Source organism: Zonotrichia albicollis, chromosome 13 (assembly GCF_047830755.1).
Source record: "Zonotrichia albicollis isolate bZonAlb1 chromosome 13, bZonAlb1.hap1, whole genome shotgun sequence".
Classification (NCBI taxonomy): domain Eukaryota; kingdom Metazoa; phylum Chordata; class Aves; order Passeriformes; family Passerellidae; genus Zonotrichia; species Zonotrichia albicollis.
In genome coordinates, this window is record NC_133831.1 from 1,143,916 (window position 1) to 1,169,514 (window position 25,599).

Consider the following 25,599-nt stretch of genomic DNA (forward strand, 5'->3'; position numbering starts at 1 on the left):
TCTGTCCTTCAGCTGCAGCTGCTGCACTGAGTGTCCCTTGTCCCCTGGCTGTGGCCACGCATTTTCCTCCCCTTCCACAAATCCCTTCCCTTGAGAGCCGTGGGCAGCAGGCGCACCAGGTCAGGGATGTGGGGCAGTGCCAGTCGGTGGTGCCCCATTGGCAGGAGCTGTGTCCTGTTCTTGCCTTCCCCAGGGCAGGTTCTTGCCCTGGCAGTGCAGGTGTCGGAGCTGCAGCTGGCACAGATCACCTTGGGCCACGGCTGCCGTGCTGTGGTTAATGATTACCCCGTGCCTCCCCCTGCCCTGCCCTGCGTGGGGAGGCAGTGCTGCAGCCCAGGGAGCAGGAAGATGCTGCTGCTGCTGCTCCTGGCTCTGCTGGGCCCCGCTGGCTGCCCCAGGACAGAGCCCCTGAGCGCTGGCTCCAGCCAGGAGCCGCTGTTCCGCGGCGCCGACCGCTACGACTTCGCCATCGTTGTCCCTGCCGGCACCGCCGAGTGCTTCTGGCAGTTCTCACACCAGGGAGGAAACTTCTTCTTCAGCTACGAGGTGGGTGCTGGGGACGTGGCCTGGGACATGGCTGACACAGCCAGGGGAAGGCTGGGCTGGATCCACCCCGTGCTGCTCCTGCGGCATCTCAGGGACTCTGCCTTTCTTAAGGCAGTAGCATGGAACTGTTTGGTTCCTTCCATCCCCTGCCATGGGCAGGGACACCTTCCATTTTTCCAGATTGCTCCAAGCCCTGTCCAACCTGAGGGTTGACAATTGCAGGGATGGGACAGCCACAGTTGCTCTGGGCACCCTGTGCAAGAATCTCCCCACTCTCACTTCAAGAAAGAGTATCTTCCCAATATAAGCACCCTAATCCCTATCCCTCATCAATCCCATGCATTTTTGAAACTACCTGGTTTAAGCTCATGAAGAGGTGCTGGGAGCTCTGGCACTGTTGGAAGCTCTGCCCTTCACTGCCTGGCCAGAGGCCGTGGCACAGCCTGGCACAGCGTGTCCCTGAGCTCTGTCCCCTTCCCACAGGGAAACTCCAGCCCTTTCATCTCCTGTTTACACTGGGCTGCCTGAAGGAGAGCCAGGGCATGGCTGTGCCCGGCAGTGGCAGCTTTCCCCAGCTCTGTGCAGCCCCACAGGAACACGTCCTCAGGGCTTGGCACAACTCCATCCCCACACAACAGGACCCACAAATCCCCCTTGGGTGTCCCCTGACTCCAGGTCCAGCGGGCAACGGGGATTGGCAACAGCAGGAGCATCCTGGTGACAGCGAGAGACCCCAATGGCTTCCAGCTCGGAGTGTCCCAGGACGTGCGAGGACAGATCAACTTCCTCACCAAGGACACGGGTGAGCCCCTGCAGCAGCTCTGAGCCTGCCCAGCCAGGGCTCCCCAGAGCCCCCACTGCTCCTGCAGGGCTGTGTCTGACTGGGGCCCTTCCACCAGGGACCAACAACCCCTTCCCTCTGCAGGTTTCTACCAGCTCTGCCTGGACAACCACCAGAACCACTTTGGCTTAATGCAGGTGTATCTCAACTTTGGCGTGTACTATGATGACTTCAACATGGAGCACAAGCAGCCAGCAGAGAGGAAGGAGCTGAACGACACCCTGGAGGCAATTGGGGTGAGGGTCAGGGCAGCAGAGCAGGGCTGGGCATGTCCTGAGCAGGGCTTTTGCTCGGGCTGAGGGCAGCACTGAGGGCAGCTCTGAGCACAGCTCTGCCTCTCCTGCAGGCAAGCATCCAGAAGCTGCACATGCACACCTTCCACATGTGGCGCTTCTACAACTTTGCCCGGATGAGGAAATGGGCTGACTCCTTCCTCCTGGAGTCCAACTACAACTACATCAACTGGTGGTCCATGGCCCAGAGCTGTGTCATTGTCCTCTCCGGGGTGCTGCAGCTCTGCTTCCTCAAGCGCCTCTTCCATGCCCAAACCTCGGGCGGCCAGAGGTGCTAGAGCAGGGCAGGGATGCCCTGCAGAGCCAGCTCACCTGGCTGCCACTGTCCCACCACAGAGTAGGAGCAGAGGCTGGATTCTGCTTCCAGGAGGAGGCTGGAGAGTTCCCCCTGCTCCTGCCTCAGCTCTAGCCCTGGCATCACCCCGAGAAAAGTCAAAGGCCACACTGTCACCTGAGCTCTGTGTGCTGCGTGGGTTTGTCACATCCCTACCCACTGTTGGTGTCTCAAGGGGCTTTTTCTACCAGACTCCCAATAAAGGAACCCCTGGCAGAGGCTGGGGAGCGACTGCTGCCTGCTAAAGCCATCCAGCCTCTGTGAGACTAAAAGCTGCTGGTCCCTCCCTCCTTCCCTCTATCCCTCCCCTGAAGCTCATCCTCACTCTGAGGCTCCCCCCAACCTCTTCAATCCCACCAAACACATCCCAGTGTGTCACATTTCCCACAGGAGGAACAAGGACTGACTCCACCTGGACCTCCACACCAGACAACAGGCACTGAAAAAAGGATCAGGCTTTATGTGACAGGGCTGGGGCCAGGGCCCATCCTCCCGCACTGGAGGCAGCCCCCTGAGGGCTCTGGGGCTCTGTGCTGGCAGCTCCCCACGCTTCCCTCCCACTCTGGGCGGGTTTCCCACACCCACGGTGCAGGACACAGTCCGTGCCAGCCCAGAACACTCACAGACAGAGCACAAGGGTCCCCGAGGGTCCCTCATGTCAGCGTGTCCTCATTCCGCACGTACTCCCCAACGTCAGCTTGATGGAACACCACGATGGCCAGGGGGTCGACCTTGCGGCACTCCTGCGTGGACTTGGCAGCCACCCCGAAGCCCTGGGGGTGAAGGGGACGTGAGGGAGGGTCTGCCATCCCCTATCCCCCCTCAGCCCCGGCGGGGCCCGGGCACTCACCAGCGGGACATCGGCCATGGAGTACACCACCACGCCCTGGTACTGCGCCGTGCTCTCCGTGATGCGGCCCAGCCCTGACTTCAGCACGTGGTTCCCATAGAGGAAGGACTGCTCGGAGCCTGGCTTCACCCACACCTTGTACTGCGGGAGAGGGGCAGGGCTGTGAGGGGCCATGGGGCTGCGATGGCCGCTCAGGGCTGTGAGGGACTGCGGGGCTGTGAGGGGCCATGGGGCTGTGAGGGACACTCGGGGCTGTGATGGCCGCTCGGGGCTGTGAGGGCCGCTTGGGGCCGTGAAGCTGTGAGGGGCTGCAGAGCTGTGAGGGGCCATGGGGCTGCGATGGCCACTCGGGGCTGTGAGGGCCATGGGGCTGTGAGGGGCTCTCTGGGCTATGGGGCTCTGAGGGGCCGCTCGGGGCCAGGACCCACCTTGGCGTAGGGCGCGAGGTAGTCCAGGGCCGTGACGCTGAGCCGGAACTTCTGGGACTTGGTGAACTTCCCGAAGCAGGTGCCCGGGGCCACCAGGCTCTCCCGGGGCACGCTGGCCGCCAGCTTCAGCAGCTTCTCACTGTGGGAGCAGGGCAGTGCTGGGCTCGGCCGGGCCGCACCGAGAGTGGGGCAGTTCCAGGCTCGACCGGGCCGCACCGGGGCCGCCCCGCTCCCCGCCCGGCACTCACCTGAGGTAGTACACGCGGTCCCGGTGCAGGCGGAAGCAGTAGGTGCCATCGGGCCGGTCCACCAGTAGCTGGATGTTCTCCCCGATGCTGCAGGACAGACCCGTGAGCCCGGCCCGGCCCCTCCTGCCGCAGTACCGCCAGGACCCGGCCCTCCCGGTCCTCCGCCCGATCCCCGGTACCACCACCCCCTCGGTCCCCTTGGTCTCCCCGTTCCCCGGATCCAGCCGGCCCAGCCCTCCCGGTCCCCTCGGTGCCGGCCCCTCACTATTTCCCGAGCTTCTCGAACACCGCCCGCGTCTCCGCCTCCGTGAGCGGCCGCATCTTCCGCGCTGCACACGCGGGGCTGCCGGGGCCGGAAGTGACCGGACCGGAACCGGCGGTAGTGGAAGTGACGGACCCGGAACCGGCGGGCCCGGAGGTGACGCGGCGGCAGCGGCGGCGATGGCGGCGGCGGCGGCGGAGGAGGCGCGGCTGCTGGCCTGGCTGCGCGGCCCGGCGGCGCCCGGCGGCCCCGAGCTCGCCGCTTATGTGTCGGAGCTGGCGGCGCTGGGGCTGGCGGAGCTGGGCCGGGAGCCGGCGCGGTTGGCGGCGGAGCGGGAGCGGGTCGGGGCTGAGACGCGCCGCCTCGCCTTCGAGCACTACCGAGCCTTCATCCGCTCCGCCGAGTGCACCGGCCGCGCCGGCCGCGGCTTCGGCGGCATCGAGAGCCGCCTCGGCAGCCTGCTGGAGCGGCTGCCCGCGCTGCAAGAGGCCTGCCGGTACGGGGAGCGGCGGGCAAGGACCGGGGATGGGATGGGCTGGGCTGGGGAGCGAGAGGTGCGGAGCCCACTGAGGGTCGGGCCGGCTGGGAACGGCCGGTGTGGATGGCAGGGTGCGCGGACCCACCCGCTGCAGGGAGGGCTCCCTGCTGATGCCATCCCGGCCCGCAGGACCTTCATGCGCGATGCCGAGGCCATCGCCTGCAGCCGGCGCATGAACAGCCTGACGCTGAACCGGCACACGGAGATCCTGGAGATCCTGGAGATCCCGCAGCTCATGGACACCTGTGTGCGGAACGGCTACTACGAGGAGGCGCTGGAGCTCACGGCCTACGTGCGCAGGCTGGAGAGGAAGCACAGCAGCATCCCTGTTATCCAGGTGAGCCCCGTGCTGTCTGTGCCCCGTGACTGAACCCGGCGTCGTCCCACCCTGTGATCCAGGAGACCCCCACGCTGCCCCGTGCCTGTACCTGCCTGAAGGCTCTGTGTTCCCCAGGGCATCGTGGACGAGGTGCGCCAGTCGGCACAGCTGATGCTGAACCAGCTGATCCAGCAGCTGCGCACCAACATCGCGCTGCCCGCCTGCCTGCGCGTCATCGGCTTCCTGCGCCGCATGGACGTGCTCACCGAGGCCGAGCTGCGCGTCAAGTTCCTGCAGGCGCGGGACGCCTGGCTGCGCTCCATGCAGGCCTCCATCCCCGACCACGACCCCTACGTGCACATCACCAAGACCATCGAGGCGTGCCGCGTGCACCTGTTCGACATCGTCACCCAGTACCGCGCCATCTTCTCGGACGAGGAGCCGCTGGTGCCGGCCGAGGCGGCGGCGCCGGGCGAGGGGGCCATCTTCCACAGCTGGGTGCTGCAGAAGGTCTCCGAGTTCCTGCGCACCCTGCGGCGCGACCTGGAGCGTGGCGTGGGCGGCCGGCTGGACTCGCTGCTGGGGCAGTGCATGTACTTCGGGCTGTCCTTCAGCAGGGTGGGCGTGGATTTCCGCGGGCAGCTGGCCCCCCTCTTCCAGCGCGTGGCCGCCGACGCCTTCAGCAAGGCGGTGGAGGAGGCTGTGGAGAAATTCCGGGAGGAGATGAATTCCTACACGCTGATCTCGGCCCCGGCCGTGCTGGGCGGCGGGGCAGGAGTGCCGGTGCCCACAGCCCAGCCTGGGACGCTGCAGCCCCCCATGGTGCTGCTGGACTTCCCACCCCTTGCCTGCTTCCTCAACGGGCTCCTCGTGGCCTTCAATGACCTGCGGCTGTGCTGCCCCATCGCCCTGGCACAGGACGTCACCGCCTGCCTGGACAGTGCCCTTGGTGAGGTGAGTCCAGGGATGGAGCTGGGACTTGTCCTGGGAGATCATGGGCTGGGTTGGGAAAGCTCTGAGATCATCCAGTCCAACCACTCCCCCTGCACTGCCAAGGCCACCCCTAACCCATGTCCTCGAGTGCCACATCCCCACAGCTGCTAAATCTCCCCAGGGATGGGGATTCCACCACTGCCCTGTGCCACGGCTGGACAGCTCTTCCTCTGAAGAAATTTTCCTCATATCCAGCTTAAACTTCCTGTGGCACAACCTGAGGCTATTTCTTCTTGTCCTGTCCCTTGTTCTTTGGGAGCAGAGCCCAGCCCCACCCCGGCTGCCCCTCATTTCAGGGAGTAGTGGAGGGTGAGAAGGTCCCTCTCAAGCCTCCTTTTCTCCATGGTAACCCTCCAGCTGCTCCTTGTGCTTCAGCTCCTTTTCCAGCTCCATTCCCTTCCCTGGACACACTCCAGCCCCACAACATGTATCTTAGTGTCCCAGAACTGACCCCAGGATTCCAGGTGTGGCATCACCAATGCCCAGCACAGGAAGATGGGCGCTTCTCTGGGCCTGTGGCCACGCTGCTGCTGGTACAAGCCAGGTGCCATTGGCCCCCTTACCCACCTGGGCACATGGCTGTCATCAGGTGACCCATCTGCCTCTCTCCCCAGGTGACCAAAACCATCCTGGCCTTCCACCGTGCTGAGGAGGCGGCTTTCAGTGGGCGGGAGCAGGAGCTCTTTACCCAGTTTTGCACAGCCTTCCTGGAGGACCTGCTGCCTTACCTGAACCGCTGCCTCCAGGTGCTCTTCCCTCCAGCACAGCTTGCACAGGCACTGGGTGAGATCTCAGGGTTTGGTTTTCCTTGCAGGGGGAGCTCACCCGTGGTTTCCCCCTGGCTCTGAGCAGGCCCTGTCCTGCTCTTGCCCCCTCCATGGGGTCTCGTTGCCTGCAGAGCCCCTGACCCCTCTCTCCCCATCCCCAAGGTGTCCCCCCCACGCAGCTGCAGCGTTTCGGCCGCCTGGGCCGCATCGACGTGGCCGCTCTCAGGGAGCCGCTGGCTTTCCTCCTTCCGCCGGCACCGAGCGAGGAGGAGCCGCCCACGGAGACTGTCCCGGACCCGGAGGGGGAACACGCGGCCTTGCCCACCGTGCCTACCGAGCCCGCGGAGAGCCCCTCTGGGGAGGCTGCGCTGCCGGGTGCCCCGGAGCCCACGGGGTAGCGGGGCTGCGGTTGCCCGCCCGTGTCCCTGCGGGAGCGGCCCGGGGCCGCCAGGGGGCGCTGCGGCGGCGCGGGCGCGGGTGCGCGCGCACGCGGTGCGCCATGGCGGCGGCGGCGGCCGGACGGGCCCTGCCGGGACGGGCCCTACCGGGACGGGCCCTGCCGGGGCTCCCGCTGCTCCCGGCCCGCGCCTGCGGACACGAGGCGGGCTGGGACCGGCGGGAGCGCTCCTACTGGCGGGCGCTGCGGCGCCGTGTGCTGGGCCCGCCCGTGCCGCCGTTCGCCGCCCCGGTGCAGGTGGGAGCCCCGGTGCTGCGCGGCGCCGCCGCCGCCGTGTCCCCGGAGCAACTGGGCGGCCCCGAGCTGCGGCGGCTGGCGGCGGCGCTGGCGGCCGGGCTGCGGAGCCGGCCGTGCCTGGGGCTGAGCGCTCCGCAGCTCGGGGTGCCGCTCAGGGTGTTCGCCGCGGAGCTGCCGCCTGCCCGCTGCGCCCAGTACCCGCCGGCGCTGCGCCAAGCGCACCGCATCGAGCCCTTCCCGCTCCGCGTCCTCGTCAACCCCGCCATCCGCGTCCTCGACACCCGCCTCGTCACCGGCCCCGAGGGCTGCGCCAGTGTCCACGGCTTCTCCGCCTACGTCCCGCGGCACTGGGCCGTCCATGTCACCGGTACGGACCGACCCGCACCTGCCCCTCCCTCACACGGGTCCCTTAATTCTCTGATGGGTTCCCTGTTCTCTCACGGATCCCACCACACGCAGGTCCCCTCTCTCACACAGTCACCCCGTTGTCTCACATCTCCCCAAACTCTCACACGGGTCCTCCCTTTTTCCACGAATCTCCCCCCAACCCACCGCTACGGGCGCAGGCGTGGACGAGCTGGGGGTGCCGGTGAGCTGGGAGGCGTCGGGCTGGGCCGCCCGGATCATCCAGCACGAGATGGACCACCTGGATGGGATCCTCTACATCGACCGAATGGACTCCCGCACCTTCACCAACGTGGGCTGGATGGAGCTGCTGGACTGAGCCTGGGCAAGAACCAGCGCGGCTCTGGGGGCTCCCACTCTGCTTTATTGCAGCCAATACACACCTGTGGCCTCAGCCTGGCTCCGGCCCTTCCTGCCCTGGGTGGGCACCGGGAGGCAGCCGGGGTCCTGCCCACACTGCCCTGGGCACCGCGAATTCCTTGTGGGTCTGGGAACATCCTGCTGCCAAGGCTCTGCAGGGGAGGGGCAAAGGAGGGATCCTTCCATCCTTCCCTCTGGGGCTTGTTTGGGGCTCATGGTCACAGCGTGGGCACAGCACAGGGGGCACTGGGATGGGGCTGGTGGGCAGCGAGGCTGAGGGGAGCCCAGGGGCTGCACAGCAGGACATGGGCTGTGGGCAGGTGGGTACCATCAGCTCGTGGCTGCTCCATCCAAGTAGCCCCCTGGAAGCACAAATCCCTGTCTGGGATGGCTGGAGTGCGAGGGACCCCCACCCCCTTGGGACAGACAGAGGCTCAGGATCATTGCATTTTGGGGAACAGGAGGTAGGGCTGGGCTGAGCCCCCTGGTGTGGGCAGAGCTTTGGGGAGTGGCTGGGCACTGGCTGAAGCACTCAGATTGTTTTTATTTTCATATAAACAAGACAGAACCCAAAGCAGCATTAAGTTAAAAAATAAAAAAGAGCAGGAAGAAGAGTGGAGCGCAGCCAGGGAGGGCCCCGGCTGCCCAGGCCATGCTCAGACCCACCCCCGTAGTGTGAGCCCCGGGCCGTGTCCCGCAGTGCAGTGGGGCAGCAGTGAGAGAACACCGGGCGGTTTGGCACCGGGGAGGGGGGCACAGCGGGGCCTGAGCTGCCCCAGCCCCACAGCCCCCGTGCCCCCCCCTCAACCTTCCTGTCCAAAGTCCTCCGTGAATTTCTTCACTTTGAGGAGATCCTCGGCATTGACGGTGGGGCGGGTGGTGGCCAGCGAGCGCAGCATGTCTGACTGCAACACAGGTGGGTGGGACATGGCTCAGACCAGGCGAGGGCACGGGACAGGGACCCCCATGGCAGTGAGGCACCTTTGCCCCATGGCAGCAGCACTGACCACCCTGGCAGACCCAAGCCCTTTCCTGTCACCCAGCCTTCCACTGGGGGTTTGTGTCCACCCCAGGAGCCACAGCCTTGCCCGGCCCTTGGCCTGGAGGATGAGCAGGGAAGTGGCCAGGCCAAAGCCACAGAGAGAACACTTACCATGCAGACAACAGGCTCCATCAGCTTGTCGCTGGGCACCTCCATCCAGGTCATCTCGGTGGCCCCAGGGTCCCCGGGCGAGCACGGCGTCAGGAGATCATCCACGATGGCACCGGGGGTGGTGCGGGAGGGACCACGGACCTGCAGAGCCAGCGGCACGTGGCACCGAGCTGGGGTGGGGACAGCAGCCACAGTGCCCTCCCCTGCCCGGGACCACCCCCACTCACCTTCTTGAAGTGCGTGGCCGACTGCACCTTGCGCACGGGCTGCATCAGCGCGTCCCTGACGATGATGCTGATGTCGGCCCCCGAGTAGCCGTCGGTCTTGCGGGCCAGCTCCTGGATGTTGGCGTCCGTCAGCGAGTGCGGGGTGTTCCCCAGGTGCAGCCGGAACATCTGCGCCCGCGCCGCCTCCTCGGGCAGGGGGATGTAGATCCTCTTCTCGAACCTGGGGGCACGAGGGGTGAGCCCCGGTTCCAGCCCTGCTGGGGGGCTGCCACAGGGGCTGTGTGTGGGGCTCACCTTCTCCTGATGGCCGAGTCCAGCACCCAGGGGATGTTGGTGGCACCCAGCACCAGGATCCCGTCGCTGCTGTTCCCCACACCTGCAGGCAGACGGCTCAGAACGATCTCCAGGGATTCTGAGTCCCCAGGTGCTGCCTGCCTTGTCCTGCTCCCTCCCATCCCTGGCACAGGCACCCACCCTGCATCTGCACCAGGAACTCGGTCTTGATGCGCCGCGCCGCCTCGCTCTCGTTCTCGTTGCGGGAGCCGCACAGCGAGTCCACCTCATCGATGAAGATGATGGAGGGCTTGTGCTGCCTCGCCAGCTCAAACAGGTTCTTCACCAGCCTGGGAACAGAGCAGGGGATGAGGTCCCCGCTCAGAGACCCTCCTCAGCAGCACCAGGGCAGCCCCACGTTCCTCCCATTCTGAGAACCCCACACTGGCAGCAAGGGAAGTGCCACACCAGGGGCAGTGCAGCCCTTCAGGGGACTGTGCTCCCCCCTGGGACCCTGCTGAGAATTAAAGTAAATCTAATTACAGGGTGTCAGAAATTAATAATGTAGAGTTAAGTTTAATTATGACTTGCTCACAGCTTGGCAGGGGTGGGCTCTGCTCAAAGCTTGCTGTAAGTGAGCTGTAAATGAATTCTGAGAATGGACAGATGGGAAACTTTCAGGTAAGAGCTGCAATTCTGGAGGGTCCCAAAGCTGCCCCAAGATGGGGCATGAGAGCAGTTAATTAAGACAAAGAGACAGAATCCAGTTAAGTGTTAGAAGACCCCAGCTTAAAGTTGCTGTTGGACTGAGAGGTCTGAAAAGATGAGGGGGCACAGGCTGTGAGGGAAGAGGCCCAGGGATTGCTTTGCTCAGACCCCCTCTCTGAAGGCAGCAGCTCCCAATTCTTTAACAGCCCCGTTACTGGGGTTCCCTGAGCTGGTGGCCCCTTCTCTACCCTGGCTGTCAGAGCACCAGGAGCCAGGCTGGGCCATGTCCCTCCTGCCAACTTACTTCTCACTCTCCCCCAGCCATTTCGATGTCAGGTCAGAGGAGGACACAGAGAAGAAGGTGGAGTTGTTGGCCTCGGTGGCCACGGCCTTGGCCAGGTAGGACTTGCCGGTGCCAGGCGGCCCAAAGAGCAGGATCCCGCGCCAGGGCGTGCGCTTCCCTGCGGCACACACCGGGGTCAGCCCCGTGCTGGGGTCACCCACAGAGGGGTCACCTCCTGCACAGCCCCCTCCCAGCACCACGGCCTCACCTGTGAACAGGTGTGGGAACTTGATGGGCAGGATCACGGCCTCCTTCAGGGCTTCCTTGGCTCCCTCCAGCCCGGCCACATCGCTCCACCGCACGTTGGGCTTCTCCATCATGATGGCACCTGTAAGGGTGTGACTCTGCTGCCATGGCCCCACCGAGATGGGCACAATGACAGCCAGAGTCCCACACCCCCAGTCCTGCCTCCCCTGAGCACAGCAGCTGTTTGGGGTGAGCAGCCCACAGGAACACACCCCTGGGTCCCAACCCCACAGCCTGTTCCCCTCGCCACAGCCACCCCAGACAGGGCTGTCAGTGAATCCCTCCTAACCCCAGAGCATCGAGCCCATCACAGCCTCTCTCACCCATCAGCTGCTCCTGCAACTTCTTCTTCTCAGGGTTCTCGCCCTCGCTGTCACTGTCACTCCTGGGGACAGGGGACAGGGTTCAGGAGCAGGACTGGCACTGGTGTGGCAAGGGGGGTCCTGCCAGCTCCGTGGCCAGACCGGGGATCCCTCGCCCCCGTCCCGCACGCACCCCTTGTTGTCATTCTGTGCTTCCCTGACAGGCCTCTTGCCGTGCCGGTCCTTGCCCCGCAGGTACTCCTTCAGCTTCTCGGCGCGGTCCAGGTACTGCATGCACTTGGCTCGGATGCTCTCCTTGGCCTTGTCGCTGTGAGCCTCATCTGCGGAGAGCCGCGGGCGTTACCGGAGCCCCCCAGCGCCGCAGCCCCCGCGCCCCCGCCGCCGTGCCTCACATTTGATGGCGTGCAGGAAGTACTCCACGGCGTGCTGGTACAGCCGCAGCGCCTCCTCGTAGTTCTTGGCCCTGTCCTCCTCGGTGGCTTTGGTGACCAGGTCGATGGCTTTCTGCGCGGGGGGAGGGCCGTGAGCACCGGGCCCGCCGGGGCCCTCCCCGCCGCCAGGGGCCGGGCCGGGCCCGCCCGCACCGCGGCTCTTCCGCCGCGCCCACCTCCCTGCCCACCGCGCCGGCACCGGGGCTCAGCACGGCCGGGCGACCTCAGCGGGGCCCAGCACCGGGGCCGGGTGAGGCCTTTCCCCGGCCGGCACGGCGCCGGGCCCCGGTGAGGCCTGTCCGCTGGGCCGAGCGGAGGCCCGCGGGAAGGGGGCGCGGTGTCGGCGCGGCCGGAGCCCCAGCCCCGTCCCGGTGCCCGCGGTCGGTACCTGCAGGGTGGACGTTGTCATCGCATCGCCCGGTGCGGCCGCTCCGGCGGCCCCGGGACGGCGGCGGCGGCGGCGGCAGCGACTGCGGCTGCGCCCGGCCGCGCGCCCCCTGCTGGCGGCACCGCAACCTGCAGTGAGGGGCGCCCTGTGCGCGCGGGGAGCCCCGCCCACCGAGGGGCGTGGTCTGATGAGACCGCGCCCAATGTTATTTATGTATTCGTGTGGGCGTGGTCTCACATGGGCACGCCCTCTACGGCCCCGCCCCGGGGACTCGGAGTGCGCGGGAATTCCCTAAAAACACGTGAATGTGGGTGGAGGGGTTGTGTGTGTTCGTTCATGAGTGTTTACATGTTTGTGTGTGTTCGTGAGTGTTCATGTGGGTTTGTGTGTTTGTGTGTGTGTTCGTGAGTGTCCACGTGAGTTTGTGTGTGTTTGTGCATGTCTTCTCTATGTGTTTACATGTTCTCATATGTCTGTGTTTGTGTGCATATTCATGAGTATTTATGTGGGTTTGTGTGCGTGTTCATGACTGTTCAGGTGTGTTTGTGCATGTGTTTGTGTGTCTGTGTGTGTGTTTACATATTCACATGTGTCTGTGTGTGTGTTTGTGCGTATTTTCATGTCTGTGTGTGTTTACATCTTCACGTGTGTGTGTGTGTGTGTGTGTGCCCAGGTGCACACCCCTGTGTGCACGGTATTTGCACACACACTGCAGGTGTGTTCGGTACTTCAGAAATCCCCATAGAGACCCCACCCCAGAGATCCCCCTGTTCCTTCCAGAGACCCTGATTCCTCCCCCCATCCCCACACCAGACTCAAAATGAGACCCGGAGCCCCTGGAAAAGGCAATCTGATATAAATAGCGATTTACAAAGAATACAAAAATAGAAGGGGGGGCAGCACCCGAGCCAGCACCCACAGGACCCCAGAGCCCCCCGAGGCAGAGACCCATGCAGGAGTTTGCCAGGGGGCTGCGGGGGTCCCGGCAGGAGGGGGGAGCCCTGGAGGTCCCACCCGAGCCCCCCAGCCCGCAGGGTGTGGGAGCTGCCCCAAGGGGAGGGAAAGTACAAAAAGCGAAAAGTGCATCAATCTACATGTCCTGCCCGGGCAGGGGCAGCCCCGCAGGGTCCCCGCGGCCCCGGCACAGACATGGCGTTTGTTCAGCCTTTGGGAGATCGGGGGCACTGCCGGGGGGCATCGGGGGAGGCCAAGCCCCAGGGACAGGACCAGGACCCCTCTGCCCCTCTGAGTGCCCCCTGTAAGACAAACGTGTCCCCCCCCACCCTGAGCAGGGCGTGGGGACCCTGTCATGCAGCAATGGGGGGTCCCACAGCCCCAGCCCTGCCCCATGTGGGGCCAATGTCACCTCTTTGGGGGACGCCCCAAGGCAGGGGGACGCTGGCTCCCCTGGAGGTGAGCGGGGGGCACCAGGGGTCCCCCGGGCAGGGGGGCCGGGCTGGCCCCGCTCCAAGGCACAGGCGGTGAGATCAGCGATGGCTTCAGCCCCGGGGGGATTAAAGCTGGTGTGAGTAACCCGAGCCCCCCGGAGAGCACTGCCATGGGGCAGGAGGGGCTCAGCCCCGCAGCCTCCTGCGCTCTCAGGGCAGCGATCCCAGTCCCAGCAAGGCACCGATGGGGCAGGAGAGGTTGGGGGACCCTCCGTGACCCCCAGCTGGTGGTGACAGGGCGAGGGGGCTGGGGCACCTATGCCAGCAGCCCCATGCGGGTGACTTTGGCCGAGAGGAAGGTGTGCAGCACGAAGACGATGGGCTTGGGGCAGGAGTGCAGGTCCAGCGCCTGGGGGGAGACGGAGAGGGGTGTCAGCCCCCCACATCCCACCGGGGACGGCAGGGCTGGGGGCTCTAGTCAGCCAAACCCAGCAGGTGTGGGCAGCTGGGATGTGCAGGGATGGGGAAAGCAGGAGGAAGCAGCGGGTCCCCCAAACCAGGGGGTCAACCCTGCTGCCCCCTCCTCACCAGCTCGCCCTCAGGGCCCCCGAAATCCAGGTAGAGGGTCCTGATGCCGTCATCCGCAGACATCTTCAGGCGCTCGTAGGGGTAGCGGAAGAGCACGCAGGAGCCCGGCTCGTCCCGGGAGATGGTGAAGCCGCCCTCGTAGTGGATGGAGAGCTGCACCTCCTGCCCGCCCAGCGTGCAGCCTGCGGGCACAGCCGCTGCCGTCAGCCCCGGGGGGGGCCTGGGGACAGTGGGGACAGCCAGGGGGGCCCAGCAGCGCGGCACTCACCCACGGTCACCTCCTTGATGAGCTCGGCGGCGGCGTGGCAGCCCTGCACCAGGACGCGCGTCCAGGACGACAGGTCGCGGTGGGTCTCCACGCGGAACACGTGCATCTCCACGCCCTGGCGCGAGCCTGTGCGCGTGGCGAACGTCAGCTCCGAGCCCAGCGCGGGCGAGCGGCGCCCGGAGCCGGAGTGCACCAGCCTGGAGGGGAGGGCATGGCCGGGGTCAGGGGCTGGCACCGCGTCACCCCATGGGCGCTCTGGCGCTGCATCCCTGCCCCGAGGCGCAGGCACGGCCCCCAGCCCGGCTCACCTGGTGGCCACCAGCGGGTAGCTGTGGCAGGGCGAGGCCCAGGCGTCCCTGGTCCAGGGCATGCCATCGTAGAGCAGCAGGTCCTTCTCCGTCACCGCCATGAGCACCGGCCGCCACTGCTGCCGCCCGCCGTCCAGCCGTGCCTGCCGGGCACCGGGCACCGTGAGGGGGGAGACACAGCCCTGGCACCCAGCCCGGAGCCCACGGGCAGATGGAGCCCAGGGCAGCGGTTCCTCAATGCCAGGGAGCATCCACAGCACCCGCAGGGATGGGCACAGAGAGCAGTGAGAGCCAGAGTCCCTACCCACGTCCCCAGTCCCACATCCTCTTGGTTTGCCATCCTGGAAAGCAGGGATCCTGCCCACCACACTGCCAGGCTGGCTGCAGCTCTCAGGCAGTGAGTTCATGGAATAGGGAGGGTGTGATAAGGGGTTCCATCTGGAAATTCCCAGTGGGAGAAGGGGCTGAGGGCACAGGAAATGCTGCCATCACCGGGGCACAGCTGCATGGGAGATGGCAGCAGGGCCAGAGCCCAGGCCGGGCTCTCTGGCTGCATCCACAGCCCCGGTGGCATCCTTGGCGCATCCCATTGGCACTGCTGTCCCTGGCAGCCCCCTGGCACACCCCCATTGGCACTGCTGTCCCTGGCAGCCCCCTGGCACACCCCCATTGGCACTGCTGTCCCTGGCAGTCCCCTGGCACACCCCACCAGCGGTACCTGCTCGGCCAGCCAGGCGATGTGCTTCACCTCCCGCCCCCCGGCCGTGGGGCTGCCGGAGCCCAGCGTGGCGTTGAGCTCAGCCAGCACCTGGGGCAGCAGCGCGGTGATGTTGGCGTGCAGGGCGCTGAACCAGGCGTGCGCCGTGGCCGTGTCCCGGCAGCGCAGCACCAGCGTGTTCCGGCTGTCCGGGGAGTGCAGCTCGATCAGCCTGCGGGGACAGGGACAGGCCCAGGGTGGGACAGGGACAGGGTGGGACAGGGACAGGGTGGGTTGGGGACATGGCGCAGGGTGGGACACCGGCACTGCCTGGGCCCTGCACTGCAAACTGGCTGCACTGCTTTAGGGCTTCTGCTGTGCATTTCCACCTGCCAGAGCTTTCAGCCCTCATTTTTTAAGGCAGAGGGGCTGCCAGGGGGCTGGGAGGGAACTTGGCATAGCCCTGGCCCCTCTAAACCATCTGCAGTGTTGTTCCACAGCTCAGGGGGCGAAGCAGGGCTCATGGCCTCAGCGAGGGGCAGCCCCAGCTGTGCCCAGGGTGTCCATGGGGTGAGGGGTCCCTCACACTGGCACTGAGCAGACCCAGTCCTGTCCTGGGGGTCTCTGGGGAACAGGGTCCCCCCACGGCACCCACTGCCCTCACCTGTTCTCCAGGTCGGGCATGCTGAGGTTCCGGGCAGCAAAGCACATCTTGAGGGGGATCACCTTGCGATCACGGGGGCCCTGGTGCTGGGGGGACCCCGAGTCCTCGCTGCCACTCAGGCTGGGGGACTGCGGGGCCGCCCCCTCCCAGGGCAGGTCTGACACCAGCGACGGCTTCTTGATGTAGGGCGTCACCTCCCGCATGAACTTCACTGTGGGGAGGGGGCACAGTCAGGCCCGGGAGGGTCCTGCACCCCACACCACAGCCCTGTGCCCCGGGGTCGGTCTGATAGGGCAGCGTGACCCTCCCACAGCAAGGCTTGGAGGGTCCCACCCTGTCCGGGTCAGGGATGTCCCGAGTGAAGGACAGGGCTGGCAGCTCATCCATCCCGCTGCTGGCGCGGCTGTAGGAAGGGGAAGGCGCCACAGGACAATGGTGCTGGGCGGGAGGTCAGGCTGCAGCCCATCCTGGTCCATCCTGCCCAGCCAGGGCTGTGCCCGCCAAGTTTCCAGCCCTGCCGGCGATGCTGGGCCGGAGGAGGAGGGTGTGCAGCCAAGCCATCGCGGCTCCCCGCGCCTCTCCAGGCGGGAAGGAAGGAAGGAGGCAGCAGCTCAGCCCCTGCTCCCCCCGGAGCGTCCCAGCCCAGCACCGCCCTGCTGACAGCAGCCCTGGGCCCCCGCCCGGCCCGGCTCTGCGCCCAGGGAGGAACGCGCTGGGGACAGGGATGGGGCAGCGAGAGGGAAAACCAAACCGAACAGCAAATGGGCTGCTCAGCACCGGGAAACCAGGGCTGAAAGGATCCTGGAGCCGGCACAGTGCCACAGCCAGGCCCTCTGGAGGGGGAACGACACCAATGGTGGGGCCCAGGCTGTGCTGCTGCCAACGCTTCCCTGCGGGGCTGCGAGCAAGGGAGGGACGGCAGGGATGGAACCGGGCAGGAGACACCGGCCCCCGCCTTCCACCGGCCCTGCTGAGCCACGAGGCGCTTGCCCTTGCTGTGGGCAGCACAGGAGTTAATATTAGCTGCTGCCGGCGCGCTGATCCCGGGATTACCGCGTCCCACACCCCTAATCCCGCTCCGGCCGGGCGGGGAGCGCCGGGCAGCAGCGCGGCTCCCGCTGCGGGGCCGCTCGGCAGATGTTTGCCAGATGTGGGCAGCTGCCTCCAGCGCGGGGAGGGAGCTCAGCACGCGGGGCTGCAGCTCACAGCGACCCTGCGGGGCAGGCACCGACCCGGGGCAGGCAGGAGCGTGAGGCCAGGCTGGGCAGGCAGCAACGCTGGAGCCTGAGTGTGGGTGCCCCGTGGTGACCAGCACTGTGTGTGCCCATGGTGGGGCAGCAGAACTGGCTCTGGTTTCAGTGGGATGCATCCAGGTGCAGGCAGGACACGGAGCACCTTGTGCCAGAGCTGGGGGCACCTGCAATCCCCCCTCCTGCTCCTGCTGAGGCTGTGACCAGCACAGAGCTGCCCTGGCAGGGCCAGCACCGCCACCCGGCACAGGCGCTGCCGCCCCACCCACGCTCACCGCAGAGGAAACCCAGCTGTGCCTGCACCCCTGGCCTGTCCCGCCGCAGGAAGAGGCAGCTCCGGCTGCACCACGGCAGTGCTGGCTGCACACCGGCCTCACCGGGGCTCACCGGGGCTCACGGGGCTCACTGAGCTCCTGCAACCAGCAGGGAACACCCCCAGCCTTCCCAGGCTTGTGCCCCGGGTCTGCACTGCACCCACAGCTCCATGCAGGGCGGAAGGGCTCCCTTCCCCCAGGGCCTGTGGGTGCCTGGGGAGGTGCTTGGCGTGGGCCCCGAGGCCAGCCCAGCCCCCAGCATGGGTGACACTGACACAAACCCCACGGAGATGCCGTGCAGGGCTGATGGTTTCCCCTCCAGCACTGGCACGGAGCCCGGGAGAAGCTCTGGCACCTGCCAGGGTGGTCACAGCTCCAGGCTGTGAGGAGGGATGGGCTGGATGGCACGGCCAGTGTCCCCCAGCAGCTCCTCTGTGGGCTCTGCTGAGAGCAGCTGGGCACGGGATGGTCCCACCAGAGCCACGGAGCAGCTGTGCCCAGCACAGTGAGAGGGGAAAGGAAGGGAAAGGAAGGGAAAGGAAGGGAAAGGAAGAGAAAGGAAGGGAAAGGAAGGGAAAGGAAGGGAAGAGGTGTCTGCCACAGCACCCGTGCCTGTGGCGGAAGCGAGGGACAAACACAGCGCGGGGCTGGAGCTCCTGTGGGACAGGATCAAACGGCTGGGCAGCAGGAGGAAGGACGGGCAGCAGGAGGAAGGACATGTTGAACCGGGTGCAGGGTCCCGTGGGGACCCTAGCTGTGTCCAACAGCAGCCCCCAAACACAGCACCCAAACACAGCAGCCCCCAAACACAGCACCAAGCCTGACCCTGCTCTGGCGCCCCAGCCGTGCCCAAGCACCTCGAGCCAGCTGTGCCCTCACCTGGGAGCCCAGCCGTGTCCCCTCATGCCACTGCAGCGTGCCAGGGGTGTGTGGCAAGGCAGCAGCACCGTCCCTGTACCCAACGGGCACCGTGCCCACGGAGCAGCCCCACGCAGCGGGGGACAGACGGACGTGCCAGGACACCGGGACGGTGTGCGTGGCACCGCAGCACTGTGGCACAGCCCACCCCGACCCACGGCACCGGTGGCCTGGCGGTGCCCCCTGGCACGAGCCCCGTGCCGCCCCACCGGGCTGGGCAGGTCCTGCCCGAGCTTGTCGGGCTGCCGGGAACAGGTCGGGCAGGAGCCGGTGGCTCTGCCGGGCCAGCCCCGAGCCGGCTGCGCTGGGCACAGGGCCCGGGGACACCGAGCCCGCGGGGGCTGAGCCGCAGGGACAGGGACAGAGCCTGACCAACGCCCCGGGTCAGCCCTCCCTGGGGACACCCAGCCAGCCGGGCATTGTCACCGCGGATAGGGGACAACCTGTTCGGGGAGACACCACAGCCAGGGGACAAGTCTGTCCTGGGGGACCCCAGATCTGTTTCTGAGGGGCCCAGATCTGTTCTGGAGGAACACAACCAGTGACCACAACCCTGTCCTTGTCCCCAGCTGTGAGGGGTCCCCAACCTGCCACAGAGGGAACAGCCCGAGCCGGGGGGACACCGCGGTCCCCTCGTGGCTTTGGGGGGACACAGAAACGCGCCAGGACTGGGGTGGGGGAGTGGCGTCCCACACCCGGAAAAGGGACCCAAAGGCGGGCCGGGAGTCCGGTGACAGCGGCAGGGAGGTGTGGTGGGCGAGGGAGCACCGGGGCGAGGGACAGGAGAGCACCGGGGGCCCGTACCGGGGACTCGGGGGAGAGGAAGGGGTTGAGGCGTTACCTTCAAGGATGACCTCCCTCCCGGCTCTCTTCAGCGCCTGCACAGCTTGATCGTGGGTGGCATCGCGGAGATCGACGCCGTTAACAGCGAGGATGGCGTCGCCTAACCGGAGCGCTCCGCTCCTTTCCGCCGCCAATCCCGGGAAGATCCGTGAGATCAGCACCGGCATCCGATTCTCCCGACCTCCCTTAATGCTGATCCCGAGCCCTCCCGCCTCCGCTTTCACCACCCGCACCCTCCTCACGCCACCGGGTGCCGCCGCCTCCGCGTTGCCGTTCACCACGCCGTTCACCACCGACGGATCGCCGGTGCCCGGTTCCGCCGTTAAGCTCAGCGTTTCCCCGGTCAGTTCCGCGGACACGCGGACCCAGCGCTCCCGCAGGAGCAGCTCCAGCAGCCCCGTTTTACAAGCCCGGGTCCACACGGCCATGCCGCCGCCGCCGCCGCCGCCGGTCACCGGGGAAGGGGCGGGGTCTGGCGGAGGGCGCGGTTTGCGGCCCCGCCCCCGCCCGCATGGCGCGCTGCGGTAGGCTCGAGTGCGCGGGAGGACGGGGTGGGGCGGCCCCGCCCCCACGGCCGCAGCCACCAATCAGAGAGGTGGCGGCTAAGCCGCCGCTGCTGTGATTGGTCGCCCTGAAGGGCGGGGGCTAAGAAGCCACGCCCCCGCACGCCATGTCTGGCGCTGAGATTTGTTTGGCGCGCTGCGATTTATTTCACGAGCTGCGCTTTAAATCTCCCGTGTTCTCCGGGGATCCCCGATTTCCCTCCTTCCATCCACGGGGAATGACGCTTCCCAGCCCCACGCAACACCCCTACACCCCCGTCCTTAGGGAATGAGGCTGCCCGGCCCCAGGCAGCACCCACAGACCCACGCGACTACTGGAGAGAGAGAAGCCAACACTGGGAATAGACACTGTGAGCAAAAAGGGATGGAATTTGGGGTGTCACCGTGTCCCGCACCCCGGGGAGGAGAACTGGAAGGATATGAAAATCATGATGACATGATGGTGGTGTGACAACAGGAATGAGCCCTGAGCCTGTACACAACAGTGAGGTTTTATTCCTAAAGCACCTTAAGAAAATTCTTACAGTGCCCCAGGAAGGCAGCACAGAGACAGTTCCCGAGGTTGGAGTGGCTTCTTCTGCTCTCAGGTGCCAAATTTCTTCTGTTGGACAGGCAGAGGCAGCTGGGTTTTGAAGTCCATGATGGGTCGCTCCACCACAACCAGGCAGTTCTTGTCCAGCAGATCCATGAAGAGCAGTGGCTGTAAGGCAGGAGATGGGAATCATGGAATCAGGGAATGGTTTGGGGTGGAAGGGACCTTTAAGGGATCTCATTCCACCCCTTGCCATGGGCAGGGACACCTCCCAATGTCCCAGGTTGTTCCAAGTCCTGCCCAACCTGGCCTTAGGCACTGCCAGGGATCCACAGCTGCTCTGGGCACCTGTGCCAGGGCCTGCCCACCCTGCCGGGGAACAATTCCATCCCACTATCCCATCTAACCCTCTGGCAGTGGGGACCCATTCCCTGTGTCCTGTCTATACCCTTGTTCCCAGTCCCTCTCCAGAGCTGAGCACCTCCCTGACCCCGCTCCCCAGCACCATCACCCACCTGGAACTTCTTGCAGATCTTGAAGGCGTGGAGCTGCCTCTTCCTGGCAGTCTCTGGGAGCTGTTTGAGGGTGCTCTGGTTCATCAGGAGGGCGCTGTCGTCGGGCAGGGGCTGCGGGAGGGCAGCGGGCAGAGCGCGGGTCAGGCTCTGCAGGAGCACCGGGCACCCCCAGCCCTCCCTCCCGCCCACTCACCAGGGACTTGTCGAGCACGCAGAGCAGGTAGGTGTCATGGAGCAGGATGTGAGAGGGGTTCTTGGGGTTGAAGGTGATGTGGGTGATGGGGGAGTCCCGCTCCAGCCAGGCGCGGTGCAGCCCCCGGCTCTGCACGGCGCGGCTCCAGCTCGTGTACTGCTTCTCGGGGATGCTGAACTCAAACAGCTGCAGGGAGCACAGTGGGGACACGCTCAGGGCTGTCTGCTCCTGCCAGCAGCTCCACGCAGGGCCCCGAGCCGAGCCTGACAGCTCTGACAGCAGGGACACAGGCACAGGGAAGGGAGCACGAGAGCTCGGCTAGGAGAGCTCCTACCTGCTGGTCCGAGTAGGCAATGACGAGGTTGTTGGTGCTGGGGTGGATGGCGAGGGCAGATACGGCGCAGTCATAGTTGGGCACCACACAGTGATGCTGCAGGAGGGGACAGTGCACTGATGGGATCCACCCGGGCCAGGCTGACAGCTCTCCCACACAGCCACCCCTGACCACAACCTCCAAGACTGCCTCTGACCCCTTTCCCACACACCCACCCTGACCAGAACCCCCAGAACTGCCTCTGACCCCCGTTCCCACACTACAGCCACCCCAGCCCTGCTCCAGGGATGCAGTGATGGCTCCCAGGGGGGCAGTGCATGCTGAGTCCCCCATCCCGTGTCCCCTGAGGCTGGGGGGTCACTCCCAGGCCCACCTTGAAGCATTTCAGGTTGTAGATGTGGATGGCCCAGTCTCCACTGACGGCTGCCAGCCAGTGCCCGTCGGCGCTCGGTGCCAGCAGGTAAACGGCCTCGGAGCAGCCTGCAGAGAGCCTGGGGCTCAGAGGGGTGCTGTGAGCCCCAAACCCCAGAGACACCCAGCCCCACGTCCCCCTGATTGCCCAGTGCCAGGCCACGAGGGCACAAACACCCCCAGGATGGACTCCCACACCCCTGAGGGCAGGAAAGGGGGACACCCCTGTGCACCCACAGGGTTGGGGGATGCAGAGCCCAGGAACCCCCAGCCCAGCTCTCCCCAGCCCACACCTGAGGGCGGCCGCAGCGTGTGCAGGTGTTTGCAGCCCCCCGGCTCCAGCAGCTGGAAGACGTGCACAGACCCTCGGGCAGAGGCCACGAAGAGGCTCTGGGAGTCGGCGGAGAACTGGAGCTGGTAGGCTGGGGGCAGCAGCTTGGGCACCTTGGGGACCTGGCAGTGAGGAGAACGCAGCTCTGGCAGCCAGCCCACTGCCACCCACATCCCCACGAGTGACAGTGGCCAGGCCAGCCCCCACAGCCCCCATCCCCTGACCTTCCTGAGGCTGACGCCGTCGTCGTCGCAGTGCACGCGGTACAGCTGGAAGCGCGAGGCCGTGGAGTAGCCCAGCCAGGTGCCGCAGGGGGAGACGCAGCTGCAGTAGATGTGCTCCGGGCCCTGGGGACACCCAGAGGGGCTCAGGGGGGCCCGAGGAACTCCCACAGCCCAGCACACAGCCCTCAGCTGCCCCGGGGGCACCCCAGCCTGCTCAGCCCTACCTTGCTCTTGAGCTGCACCAGGTGCTCGGGCATCCGGCACAGGGGAAGGACCTCGCCGTCCTTTCCTGGGAATGGAACCACACGGACCACCAGTGAGAGTGGGGAAACCACACGGGGCTCTCTGAGCAGCTGGGGATCCTCAGGGAGTGCACAGGCCCTTCCCAAAATCCTGCTGGCAGCCCAGGCTCTGCCAGGGAGCTGACACCAGAGAGCTGCCTGCACCTGTGACTCACCGGTCTCCTCAGTGGAGCCAAGTCTCCAGAGCTCCAGGTACTGGGAGAACTGGAAGAGGAGCAGCCGGGCTTTCCTGGCGCAGGAGACGAGGCGGCGCTGCGTGGAAAAACAGGCAGGATGTCAGGGACACAGAGCCTGGCACAACGGGCTGGGGCACAGCCGGAATGCCCTGGGGTGCTGGAGACTCCGAGCGGGGGAGAGCAGGGAAATCAGGTCCGTGGGACGGGAGCCTGGAGATGGAGACCCAGCAGGACCAGCAAGACCAGCTCGACAACTTGCACTGCTCCTTGGCAGAGCCTCCAGATGTAGCAGGAAAGGAGACACAACTCTGGGGCAGAGGAGGGAGCCAGGCCCAGGGAAGGAACCCTGGCAGGGCAATGAGGGCACCTGGAGGGGCAGGGAGATCCAGCCCTGCCAGCCCCACCAGCTCCAAGCCACCACTCACGTGGGGGAAGGTGAATTTTCGGAGCACTGCGTCATAGTTTTTCTTCTGCACCTTCTCCATCAGTGGGCGGATCACCAGCTGGGCGTCCAGGCCTGCAAGCCAAGCACAGATCAGCCAGCCGGTACCGGGAGGGCAGAGCCTGCCCAGCCCCGGTGCCCCCGGCAGCCGTACCCCCGGAGATGAGGGCGGTGGGGCTGTGTGCCACGGCCCGCACGTCGTGGCTGTGGAACTGGAAGGGCTTGGTGCGCACCCAGCGCTTCTCCAGCCCGCCCAGCCTCACGGGCAGCAGCTGCAGGTGGTAGGTGGCCCCGGTGGAGGTGCCCACGATCATGCTGTCCTCCTTCTGTGGAGGGAAACGGGGCTGTGGGAGCAGGCTGGGAACAGCAGGAGGGCACTGCCCCAGAGTGCAGCAGCTCCTGCTCCCTGTCAGCCAGGACAGGGGGGACCTGGGGGTGTCACCCACCTGTGACACAGCCAGCGAGAGCACGGCCGAGGTGCTGACGGTGTGGGACTCTGCCAGCGTGCCCTGCTCCCAGTCCCAGAACTGCACCCTCCCAAAGGAGTCGGCGCTGACCACGGTGCCGCTGGACAGGAGGGCAATGGCCCACACCACGCACTCGCGCGTGGCCTTCTCCACGTGGTGGTTCACCATGATCCTCTGCACCGTCTGGCCTGCAGTGGGGGAAGGATGGGGTGGCTGGGGGATCCCACGGGGCACGGTGGGGCCGGTGGGTGCCAGTGGTCCCGAGGGATGGGATGGGATGGGATGGGATGGGATGGGATGGGATGGGATGGGATGGGATGGGATGGGATGGGATGGGATGGGGCTGCTGTGGGACAGGAGGTACCTGAAGCCACGTCGATCACACGGAAGAAGTCGATGGAGCCAGCCACGATGTGAGTGTCCGAGGGGTGCCAGGACAGGCACAGGACACGGCCTGGGGAGGGAGGGGAGCTCCGTGTGAGAGTCTGTGGGTCACAGCCCCACGGTCACCGGGACACCCGGAGAGACAGAGGAACAGTGCTGCAGCCAGGACTCACCTTTCCGCCTGTCCAGGTTCCGCTCAAACTGGATCCCGCCAGGAACCACTTGGAAGATCTTGACAGAGCCGTCCTCGCAGCCGATCTGCGGGGGCCGGAATCAGCGCGGGGCTCGGCGGGACCCCCTCCCCGCGCCCGGCGCCGCTCCCGGCGGGACTCACCGCCAGCTGGGTGCCGCTGCTGTTGGCCACCATGCTCCAGATGGGTCCCCCGCCGCCATCCAGGCCGCGGGCCGCGCTCAGCGCGGACAGGTCGTACTCGGTGATGTCCCCGCCGAGGCCGGCCCCGAAGAGCCGGTCCCCGGCCGCCCAGCACAGCGACTCCACCGACCGCGCCTCGTGCCCGGGGATCACCTGCGCAGGGACCGGGTCACGCTGCGGCACCGGGACCGCCCGGTACCACCCGGTACGCATCAGCAGGGCCAGATAACACCCGGTACAGCCCCGGTGCGGATCCCTAAAGGCTGGTCCCGGCTGGACACGGCCCGGCTGGGCTCGGTACAGGCCCAGCACAGGCTCGGTGCCGATCGGAAGGACCAAGCAACCCCCGTACGGGCTCGGTGCGTGCATGGTACAAGCTCGATAAAGCCCGGTGCCGCTCAGTACATGCCGGTACATGCCGGTACGGCGGCCTCACCTTCTCCTGGAAGTAGTTGGCGGCGAAGTTGTACACCTCGACGGCGCCGTCGGTGCGGGCCAGGGCCAGGCGGGAGCCGCGGGGGTGGCAGGCGAGGCAGCGCACGCCCGCCGGCACCAGCCCGAAGAAGCGCACCCGGTGCACCTCGAACTCGCCCATGGCGCTCCGCCGGCCGCGGCTCCGCTCCGCTCCCGCTCCGCCCCACGTGCGCGCGGCGCGCCGGAACCGGAGCTGCTCCGGGGCCGCGCCGAACCGGAAGCGGAAGCGGCGGCGGCGCGGCGGGAGATTCGTACGGGGCCGGCGGCGAGTGCGGGAGCGGGGCCGGGCGGCGGGACCGGGGCGCGGCGCGGGGCGAGCGCGCGGTGCGGGCGGGAGGGACCCGGCCCCGAGAGACCCGGCCGGGCCGCCCCGGGCCGTGCCCGCCGCACCGGCGCCGCTGGAGGGCACCAGCGCCCCGCGGGACCGGGCGGCGGCTCGGGGGCAGCAGGGCCCGCGGGAGGGATCTGGGCCTAAGGATCTGGGGGAGGCTGCAGGGCCCGCAGGGGAGTCTGGGCCTGGGGGGCGGTTTCTGGGCCCCGGGGTTGGGAAGGGCCTGGATGGCTCTGGGCTCTGGGCATGGGGGCTGCGGGTGCTGGATCTGGGGGTCTGTGGGAACCTTGGGGGGCTGGAGGGCCTGGGGACATTCTATAGGGCCCGGGGGGATGGATC

The 25,599-nt window shown here is 66.6% G+C and overlaps 6 protein-coding genes across 7 annotated transcripts; 2 read left to right on the forward strand and 4 right to left on the reverse strand.

Annotated features, from left to right (window-relative positions):
• The first annotated feature begins 272 nt into the window (after positions 1-272).
• Positions 273-2,135, forward strand: TMED6 (transmembrane p24 trafficking protein 6). The gene is made up of 4 exons (XM_014272218.3): positions 273-546; positions 1,222-1,348; positions 1,472-1,623; positions 1,734-2,135. Exons 1-4 carry the CDS (start codon positions 349-351, stop codon positions 1,956-1,958), a joined length of 702 nt encoding a protein of 233 aa, XP_014127693.2. The 5' UTR covers positions 273-348; the 3' UTR covers positions 1,959-2,135.
• A 316-nt stretch (positions 2,136-2,451) lies between these two features.
• On the reverse strand, positions 2,452-3,940 carry NIP7 (nucleolar pre-rRNA processing protein NIP7). The gene is made up of 5 exons (XM_074550677.1): positions 3,806-3,940; positions 3,541-3,627; positions 3,293-3,431; positions 2,865-3,005; positions 2,452-2,787 (listed from the first exon to the last, which is right to left on the reverse strand). The coding sequence occupies exons 1-5, from the start codon at positions 3,859-3,861 to the stop codon at positions 2,668-2,670; spliced, it is 543 nt and encodes a 180-aa protein (XP_074406778.1). The 5' UTR covers positions 3,862-3,940; the 3' UTR covers positions 2,452-2,667.
• A 41-nt stretch (positions 3,941-3,981) lies between these two features.
• Positions 3,982-7,912, forward strand: COG8 (component of oligomeric golgi complex 8). Of its 2 annotated transcripts, none has more exons than XM_074550668.1 (5): positions 3,982-4,298; positions 4,470-4,677; positions 4,795-5,613; positions 6,267-6,435; positions 7,680-7,912. In XM_074550668.1, the coding sequence occupies exons 1-5, from the start codon at positions 3,982-3,984 to the stop codon at positions 7,835-7,837; spliced, it is 1,671 nt and encodes a 556-aa protein (XP_074406769.1). In that variant the 3' UTR covers positions 7,838-7,912. The 2 variants fall into 2 exon arrangements, with proteins under 2 accessions (XP_074406769.1, XP_074406768.1); XM_074550667.1 differs by lacking the exon at positions 7,680-7,912 and adding an exon at positions 6,582-6,817.
• A 490-nt stretch (positions 7,913-8,402) lies between these two features.
• Positions 8,403-12,130, reverse strand: VPS4A (vacuolar protein sorting 4 homolog A). The gene is made up of 11 exons (XM_074550676.1): positions 11,971-12,130; positions 11,544-11,655; positions 11,324-11,471; positions 11,152-11,213; positions 10,791-10,910; positions 10,544-10,700; positions 9,733-9,881; positions 9,553-9,634; positions 9,259-9,478; positions 9,032-9,172; positions 8,403-8,783 (listed from the first exon to the last, which is right to left on the reverse strand). Exons 1-11 carry the CDS (start codon positions 11,989-11,991, stop codon positions 8,682-8,684), a joined length of 1,314 nt encoding a protein of 437 aa, XP_074406777.1. The 5' UTR covers positions 11,992-12,130; the 3' UTR covers positions 8,403-8,681.
• Positions 12,131-12,810: 680 nt separating this feature from the next.
• On the reverse strand, positions 12,811-19,721 carry SNTB2 (syntrophin beta 2). The gene is given in 8 exon segments (XM_074550674.1): positions 12,811-13,767; positions 13,947-14,128; positions 14,215-14,411; positions 14,523-14,665; positions 15,241-15,451; positions 15,884-16,094; positions 19,207-19,697; positions 19,699-19,721. Coding segments are annotated over 8 exon segments (1,551 nt in total). The 3' UTR covers positions 12,811-13,674.
• A 525-nt stretch (positions 19,722-20,246) lies between these two features.
• Positions 20,247-25,144, reverse strand: UTP4 (UTP4 small subunit processome component). Its single transcript, XM_074550669.1, has 16 exons — positions 24,892-25,144; positions 24,417-24,608; positions 24,256-24,340; positions 24,063-24,152; positions 23,678-23,886; positions 23,386-23,557; positions 23,215-23,306; positions 22,769-22,865; positions 22,536-22,600; positions 22,312-22,434; positions 22,050-22,209; positions 21,719-21,825; positions 21,346-21,441; positions 21,012-21,197; positions 20,819-20,929; positions 20,247-20,471 (listed from the first exon to the last, which is right to left on the reverse strand). Exons 1-16 carry the CDS (start codon positions 25,048-25,050, stop codon positions 20,355-20,357), a joined length of 2,061 nt encoding a protein of 686 aa, XP_074406770.1. The 5' UTR covers positions 25,051-25,144; the 3' UTR covers positions 20,247-20,354.
• Positions 25,145-25,599: the final 455 nt, after the last annotated feature.